Source organism: Sinocyclocheilus anshuiensis, unplaced genomic scaffold (assembly GCF_001515605.1).
Source record: "Sinocyclocheilus anshuiensis isolate Anshui unplaced genomic scaffold, SAMN03320099.WGS_v1.1 scaffold1064, whole genome shotgun sequence".
In the NCBI taxonomy this organism is placed as follows: Eukaryota; Metazoa; Chordata; class Actinopteri; order Cypriniformes; family Cyprinidae; genus Sinocyclocheilus; species Sinocyclocheilus anshuiensis.
Window position 1 is genome coordinate 45,891 of NW_015552612.1, and position 9,502 is coordinate 55,392.

Genomic DNA, 9,502 nt, shown 5'->3' on the forward strand with positions numbered 1-9,502 from the left:
GGTCAAAGAAAACACCTTCTTTTTATCTCCAAGAAAGATATATGAATTCCTTAAGAAACTAAAAGTGTGCCTGTAACAGTTCTATGGTGTAATACATACAAGACAACATAATATGTTTTAGTATAATTTTATGTATTTTACCCCTCTTTTATAATCGTCTTTGTGCTTGAAACCTTGTCTTGTTCTTGCGCAATATTACACACGTGGCGCCCTCTACAGGAGCTAACCGGAAACAGCAGTGACGTCAGGCGTCAAAACGCGTTTTCATTTGTTTTGGAGCTGTCCTTATTCAGACAGATTTTGGTTATTATGCCCAGCTTTCAACTTCGTTTTGGAAATATTTTATTTGTTTTTTTCACTTACGACGTGTCATTCCATAAGGAATATTATTTGATTAATTTGTTGGCAAAGTTTATTATACATAAATACAAGTACAGTGATTATAAATCATTACTACTCATTTTGAAATCAGAAGCTAAACAATATCTAAAATCTATTTATAATCTGGCAAACACGAAACCTGTTAAGTGTATTAATGTATGTAAGCATTTCCATGTTTTAATTTAAAATTGTTAACATTTCATTGCAATCTTGTATCTTTCTTTCCTTGAGTTCACCCCATGGCTAATGTAAAATGTTGAATGTGAATGATTTAATAATAAATAAATGAACAAACAAATACTGTGGTCAAATCGAGCGTGTGTTTATGCAGTGCTGCGTGTGGAAGTAGAGACTTTTGTTTTGCATTGTGAAGCAGTGATTGGGCTGCGAGTAGCAGTTATCTTAGGAATATATATATATGGCTATCATCCGATCAGCTATAGATTATGGTAGTATGATTTATGGGTCGGCGAGTAAGTCTCTACTAACAAAAGTAGATGCAGTACAGACGCAGGCTTTGAGATTATGTTGTGGGCCATTTAAAGCTTCCCCTAGAGCTTCCATGCAAGTTGAAATGGGAGAAATGCGTTGGAAATAAGATGTAAACAACTGAAAGTGGTATATTGGGCATCTGTGATGGGGCACAACAATGAACACCCTACTAAAGCAATATTTCTAAAAAGGTGGGAATATGGGAAAAGTATTATTGAGAATATTGGACAGGAAAAGGAGGAAATAGCGGAATCGATAGATGTAAACATATAAACTTCAGTAATACAGTACACATGTCAGCAGTTCCACCGTGGATGTTTGATCTGTATTTAACAGATGAAGTGCAGAAACAGGAGTGTGACCCAATACAAATAAGAGTCAATAAATATATGGATCAGAAGTAGGGCTGCACGATTAATCGCATGCGATATTTAACGCGCATCTTTATCGCATGCGATTAATCGTGCAGCCCTAATCAGAAGCATTATGATATGATACAGATATTTACTGATGGTTCAAAAGATGCAGAAACTCTGAAAACAGGAATAGCAGTAGTTATTCCACAATATGAAATAGTTATTGAGAAAAGAACCCCTAGCTGATGTTTTATCTGTGTTTACAGCAGATATTGTTATGGCTCTGCAGTGGGTAGAAGAAAATATCATTACAAAAGCAGTAATATGTTCAGATTCTTTGGCTGCGTTAAAGAGCATTCAATCAGGCCTAGCTGCAGACGAGATGTCATGCTGGAAATACTGCAGTATATATACTGTATATAGATTGACAAATCAGGGCATTTTTATTTCATTTATTTGGGTTCCAGCACATGCTGGAGCTGAAGGAAATGAGAAAATGCAGATAAGCATGCTAAGAATTCTTTGAACTTGAATCAGATAGGAATTGACATAAAGATGAGTTAAGGCAGAAGCAAAAATAATAATTAGGAAAGCTCTTATAAATGCACGGCAGGACCTTTGGGAGAAAGCGAAGACTGGACGACATCTAGATAGAACTCAAAGAGAAGTAGGAGTACGTGACAATGGCATGGCATTGAGAAGACGAGAAGAATTCAAACAGGACATACTGCATTGAATGGAAATCTAAATAGAATCAAGACACATCCGAATGGATTATGCATGCGTTGTGGAATTGTTGAAACTGTAGAGCATGCACTGCTGCACTGTAGAGCATATAACAACGAACGACAAACGCTAGAAGCTAACGTAATATAGAAGAAGGTGGAAGCATGATGCTACGAGATATATTAAATAAGCTAAAAAGGAATAAGTTTAACTTTGTTAAAATATCTTAAAGATACAGGAAATTATATAAGAATATAATGATGTTTATTTATTCGTTTATTTATTTATGACTATTATTATTATTTATTAGAAGAAGAAGAAGAAGTAGAAGTAGAGACTTTTGTTTTGCCTTGTGCAACAGGAAGTGGCGCGGCGGCTCTCCGGAAGTGGCGAGCTCAGATATGGGCGCGTAGAGATGTTCAGTGTTTTGAGGAAAGTGTGCTGGAGGAGAGGCGTGTGCACGAGACATCCCGCGCCCGCGCCGCGCGTCCGCTTCGCTCCGAGTCCCACAGGTAACATCTCTAATATCTCTAATATATCTATATCTAGTAGATGTGCCGAACGAGGCTGCTGAAGCAGCGAGGCTTTTACGCCACACTGCTTCGGTGCTCCGCGGCTTCAGACTCAGCGCTCTTCTTCGCCATCTGGCGGTCAATAACAGCGCGGCAGCCGGGAGTTCAGCTCATTGGGAAGTCATGTGTAAGGTTTAGGTGTTTTCGTATGAAGGTAGAATGACGTCAAAAAGATTTGCATACGCAGGGTAATATTTGTGGAAGTGTACATAAGACTGTAAGCGTAAATTAAATTTGATTCTGTATGTTGCTCAAAAACAAAATATATTGTGTTCAGCGGTTTGTTTTTTTACCCAGTCATTTAAAAATAGCACAATTTAGAGCTGTAACGACAATACCGTGATATTTTTGCTTAAGGTTATCATACTGTTAAAATCTCATACCGGCCCAATGCCTGCACTGATAGTACTTAAGAAGTTAGAGTAAGTCCGCTAGAAAACTGGGCACGTGGAATACATGATGGGCGGAGTAAGAGTCCAGAACCGTTCTGAGAGCACTTCACTTCAGGAATCAACAAGCTTGAAGTGCAGAAACGAAAGCGCAGTCTGTGGCTATTATTAGCTCTTTATATAAAGCATACAGACAGAAAGACAAACGTTGTGCTGAAAGATGCACAATCGGGATGTCAGCGATTAATCGACGATCGATTAGTTGTCGATAAGAGATGCAGTCGATTAAAGCTATGGATGGTCGATTAAACCGTGACGGTGACGGGGCTGGATCGTACAACGTACAAATTACGCTTCCAGTGTGATCCAAACTTTAAAAGTACATTAAACCAGAAACAATACAAAGTTATTTTGTATTGAAATGTAATAAACAAGTGATGTTTAATTATACGTTCCCCAGATAATTGTTTGATATCGGGCTCTGCGCTTTGACAGGGCTGCGGACACGAGCAGGACAGATATATAGTGACTTGTGGCCACTGTCCATGTTTCATTAATTGACCGTTCACAGGAAGCTTGATTGACAGGCGATCTGACCAATCAGAACACAGATATTATGTGCCGCTGTTATCCGCCATCACCATGTGCTTTCTTAAACCATTTTCATAGGTTTCACCTTATTTTGTTTTGCAGCACTGTTTGTGGTCATGGCAACAGTAACTAAGGAGGGCGGGTCTTTGCGAACGCTCAGTCAGCTCCCTAGAACACCCAGGATTTAACAAAAATTAGGGAACAAAGTAAGTCATAGGAACAAATTCTTAATTAATGGCCACGAAATCATTTCATTTCCCCCCGCATGTTTACCACAGTAAGAGATGTGAAAACAGTGATTAAAAGTGAATGACAATAAAATAAACCTGCAAAATTCGAGGGTGAGGATTTGGGAAAAGAAACCATAAATATTATTAAAGTTGTGGAAATTCGTGACCAACCGGCAAAATAGAACATAAAGCCGCGGCGTATGGCTTTAAATGTACAGGTATCGAACCGCATGAATTCAGAAGCATGGTCACGATGTAACATTTGCTGCTAACCTATTATTTCTCTTAGAAACAAAGCTTTGTACCTCATACTTGCATTATATTTAATGTGAGCAGCAGTGTGTTTTGCCTTAGCTCCGCCGCAGTTACGCTTGGGATCACTTTATTCTAAATGCCAATAATGTGAACTGCAAACATTGCAATCGAATACAACCAGGAGCACCATCCGTGACGGGATATGAAACAGCCAACAGAGTAAAACGATCCCAAAAGTAACTACGGCGAGATCTCTTCATTTGATCAAATGATCATAATCACATCTATTCCTTTTACAGTCCTGCTACTAGCCTTTTATTCAGACCATTGTCCTCAGACTCAGTTCCTGGAGGGCCACAGGGCTAAGAAAAGCGGGGATTAAAGTCTAAAACCTGACCTAAAATAACCTAACAAATCAGTCGGGACTAAAGCGGTTTCATAAACGACGATTTAAGTTCAGGCAATCTCACTAATTCGATCCAGGTTCAGTGAGTCAGGATCATTTGATGTGCAGCTTATTCTTAACCAGCTCTTAATGTCGATCATGGATCAAATCGCTCCACCATCGCAAACAGTGAATATCTGTGCCGTTTAATGCATTTGAGACGTTGTGTTTTCCTCCGTGCATAACTGACACGTCACAGGTTTATTCTTCATCTGTAAATGTCAGAAAGTCATGCAGATATATCCGTTTAGCTGTCAGAAGTGAGGCTTACATGAGAGAACGAGCGCTGCTGCGTGCTACACAGATGGAACGCAATAGAACAATAGCGCAATAATTCTGAATAAAACATGCATTCTGCTAAAATATTTGTTGTTGGACATTAAATGTGACATGTAGAATTGTAACCCTGCATATGTGTATTTTTATGATAGCAGTAACTGTAGGCTAAATCAAATGTAAGCTAGCTAATACTAGCTCAAATGATTTAATGTGTATTCATTTTATCAGTTTAATATAGTCTGTTTTCTATTATTTATTTTCATTTTTATTTTAGTATTTTAATGCTTTAAAGAGCAATTTAATATTGTAATGTTTTAATGTTCTACTAATAACCATGGCTAGAAACTGCTGATCAACTGAATGCACTTGATAAAATGTTTTCATATATCTTAGAAAATGTCATTAAATCTTGGGCACAATGCATTAAATACAGTCGGTTGTAGCCTATATTTTTATTTATGTGATTAGGGTTAGGGTTATTTTTGGACAGATAAAGTAAACTAACTGTATGTGAGAGTCAGTGGTGATTATCAATGCGTTCCTGTTGGTCAGAGTTAGAGGAGCTCAGCTTAGCCTGCTCCTGACCAGGTTAGTTCCCCAGCATACCACACTGACTGAGCTTGAGCTATGGTAAACTTGCTTTATGAAACCAAACTAACTGAAATAAACTAGTTTTATGAAACAGCCCCCTGATCCAGCTAATCAAGCTCTTCAGGATTAAGCAGGTGTGATTTGGAGCTAAACTCTGCAGAGCTGTGGCCCTCCAGGAATTGAGTTTGAGACCACTGGTTTAGACCAAAAACCCCTTTAATTCGGGTGAGAAAGTTCACATCCTGTCATGCCAGAGACTATATGCCACTGCAATAGATGCATTTTGCAGTATTAAGCTTAATGATTAATTGATTAATTGATCGTTAATTTAAACGACAATCGATCATGGAAATGATCGAAAATTGACATCCCTAATGCACAACACACAATCTTCCAGCCTCTCATTCATTAGCCACTTTTCCACCGAAATTACCTGGAACAATTTCTCCCAGGAGCTTTCCCCCAGACCTGTTGCTGTCTGCGTTTCCATCGCGGTCTAAAGTACCTAGAAGATTAGGCAAACAGTCTGGTGACGTAGGTCTGCGCGCTTTTCTCAATACCAAGTACGCACATTTTTTCAAATAGGCGCTGTCTTTATAAATACACCGCAGATTTGAGTTTTAAACAACTGCATTCTCGTCTGAAATACTTTTAAAACTACATTTCATGACACAATAACAGTAATATTTAGAAAATTATGCAAATATGGAGGTTGAAATACAATGCTGCGTGAACTCAACCAATCAGCATGTTCAGCACTCAAGTCCTGCCCCCGAAAGTTCCGGACCTTTGGAAAAGTACTACCTCGCGAGCAGGGACTTTCTGAGGGGCAATTTTTTACCCAGAACTTTATTTAGATCCTGGTTCCTGCGGTGAAAACACACCGAGTACCGGCCCAAAGTCCCTAGTTCCTGAGGAAAGTTCCCGCGGTGGAAATGGGCTTTAAGTCAAATGGACATACATTGACTTGTTCAGCTACTGTGTATGGCCACAGAGACTCCTAATATCCAACTACAGCTCATGTGAGGGACTAAACGTTGGAATGGGACCAGGTTCATTGTACCGGGTAGCCTTGAGCATCTGTTTCACTGTGCAGGAGATCCTGGTTCCTGCAGTGGAAACACACCGAGTACCGGCTCAAAGTCCCTAGTTCCTGGGGAAAGTTCCTGCAGTGGAAACGGGCTTATTATGTAGCCTATATTTACAATAATTTGAGACAAATATAATGTGATTTTATGGAAAACTATGTGAGTGGTGCTCTGTGGCGCAGTAGGTTTTGGAACAGTCTTTAAATTTAAATTAATGTTTATAAACTGAATGTACAAAGCAAAGTGTTTGCTGAAATATCCGCAAAATAAAAAACAACACTGACATAAGAGCGTGTGGTTTATCTGTCAAGATATGTGTGAAAGTTGTGGTTACTATAGCAACAGAGTTTTCCTTCAGAATCATGCTGGGTCCAGTTTCATTAATATCTATTTATTATCTCCACGAGCGATCGCAGTTTGAGTATAGTTCTGTGTAAATGCATAGATAAACTGCGCTGTCAGCAGGCATTTAACCAGGTTTCTGCGTTTTAACCTGGTTATCCGTTGTGTTTCTGCTGCTCAGGGTTTCTGCGTTTTAACCTGGTTATCCGTTGTGTTTCTGCTGCTCAGGTTTTCTGCGTTTTAACCTGGTTATCCGTTGTGTTTCTGCTGCTCAGGGTTTCTGCGTTTTAACCTGGTTATCTGTTGTGTGTCTGCTGCTCAGGGTTTCTGCATCTCGGGGGTCTCCGCACAGCGCTCTATAACTATCTGTTCGCCAAGCAGCGCGGCGGCACCTTCATCCTGCGGCTGGAGGACACTGACCAGAGCCGCCTGATACCTGGAGCTGCAGACGATATAGAGGACATGCTGGAGTGGGCAGGTGTGTGTGTGTCCTCACTGATGTAGTGAAGCTCCAGTCTATCTTTGATGAATACTGTTGATTTGTATCCTTGTTATTTGTTGCACTTCTGTTAAATGCACAGTTCTTTCTTATTTGTATACACTTCTTATTTGTATTGTTTATTTGTAACGCTTACACATTAATGCTTCAAAGCAGCTTCACAGAAAATCATGATGTTAATGTTTATAATATCTTAATATCTTCATGCCTTACAGTTGCATTTATCAGATTAGAGGTGGATGATAATGTAGTTCATGTTATATGATAAAACAATCAATCCGTTGAGATTTGCTGAATTTCGTTTCACGAGAGAGTTGGATAATTCACATTTGTGTATGTGGATAGTTGAATATACTACTTGATATAAAGAGCTGTGTGAAAATATAATTTATATTTAGTGTCACAGTGTTCATACGTTGAATATTTATTCACGAGTTCGTCTGTCCATCCAGTCCTGATGGTTAATGGTAAACAAACTTGGCTTGCTGTCCCAATGGAGGCTCGAACCTGAGGCTCAGCTTGAGCTCCGAGTTCAACCCGCCCCATTGGGGCACTACCTAGAGGGAGAATAATAGAAACAGAGGAGGAGAAGGGGAGGTGGAGGGATGCCGGAAGAATTGACGCTGGGGCGGTCCAGTGAGTACTGCTTATATAGGTTCGTAATGATCATTGACAGGCCTGAATGATTAGGCTCCTCCCAACCTATGTTTGGAACTTCATTTCAATTAATTATCCTTTGGTGGAAACACTGCTGCAGCGGAGCACAAGAGCTCTTCTGTAGGGGATGCGCAGACGGGGGAAGCGAGCCGGCGCGGTCGTGAAGCTCAGACAGCGCGGTTTTCGAACGGCGATGCCTAGCATTCACCTGGCAAATCTCCGCGCTCTACCCAAAAAAACGGATGAACTTCTTCTGCTCTCCCGGACAAATAAGGATTTTTCACACCCTGCTGCTCAGTGTTTCACAGAAACCTGGCTGAATGACGCTATTCCGGACAGCGTGCTACATCTGCCGAACTTTCAGCTGTTCAGAGCAGACTGAGACGCAGAATCAACGGGGAAATCGCGTGGCGGCTGGACATGCATCACATCAATGAAAGGTGGTGTACAGATGTAACAGTGTTAAAGAAGATGTGCTGTTTCGATGTAGAAGTGCTCTTCATTAACTGTAAGCCGTTCTATTCGCCGCGGGAGTTCAATTTGTTCATTCTCATGAGTGTTTACATTCCTCCGCAAGTGCTCGTGAGCTCAGCTTTACAGAAACTCGCTGATCTGATCACAGAGACAGAGCAACAACACCCGGACTCTGTTTTAATTATTCTCGGAGACTTTAATAAAGCAAATCTCTCCCGTGAACTGCCAAAATACAGGCAGCATGTTAAATGTCCCACCAGAGACAGAAACATACTGGACCATTGTTACTCCACAATAAAGGATGCATATCGCTCCGTCCCCAGAGCAGCTGTAGGACTGTAAGTCTGACCACTGCCTAGTTCATCTTATACCGACTTACAGGCAAAAACTTAAATCTGCTAAACCTGTAGTAAAGTGTGTAAAGAGATGAACCAACGAAACAAGAGCGTGCATTACAAGCCTGTTTCGACTGCACTGATTGGAGTGTTTTTGAAGCAGCCACCAACGATCTGGACGAGCTCACGGAATCTGTAACGTCATATTTCAGTTTCTGTGAAGACATGTGCATCCCTACCAGGACTCATTTAACATTCAACAATGATAAGCCATGGTTTACAGCAAAACTTCGTCATCTTCGTCAGGCCAAAGAGGACGCCTACAGAAGGGGAAACAGAGTCTTTTACAATCAGGCCAGAAACAAACTGAATAAGGAGATTAGAGTGGCCAAGAGGAACTACGTTAAAAAGCTAGAACACCAGTTTTCCGCCAACGACCCTGCATCAGTGTGGAAAGGCCTGAAAGACCTCACCAACTACAAGACACCATCCCCCAGCACTGAGGCCAATCAACAACTTGCTGAAGACCTGAATGATCAAACGCTCCACCATCATCCCCGTCCCAAAGAAACCCAAGATAACAGGACTTAATGACTACAGTCCTGTGGCCCTAACGTCTGTGGTCATGAAGACATTTGAGAGGTTGGTGCTGGCTTATCTGAAGGACATTACTGGACCCTTACTTAACCCCCTGCAGTTTGCTTACCTTTCAAACAGGTCCGTGGATGATGCAGTCAATATGGGACTGCACTTCATCCTGCAACATCTGGACAAAACAGGGACTTATGTGAGGATCCTGT

At 40.8% G+C, this 9,502-nt stretch overlaps 1 protein-coding gene across 1 annotated transcript in view; it reads left to right on the top strand.

Annotated features, from left to right (window-relative positions):
- Nucleotides 1-2,319: 2,319 nt before the first annotated feature.
- ears2 (glutamyl-tRNA synthetase 2, mitochondrial) overlaps nt 2,320-9,502 on the top strand; it is a 15,098-nt gene continuing 7,915 nt past the window's right edge. Inside the window, exons 1-2 of the mRNA XM_016456984.1 lie at nt 2,320-2,467; nt 7,060-7,215. Coding sequence (XP_016312470.1) covers nt 2,371-2,467; nt 7,060-7,215 — 253 coding nt within the window. The 5' untranslated portion in view covers nt 2,320-2,370. The remainder of the gene's footprint in view (nt 2,468-7,059; nt 7,216-9,502) is intronic.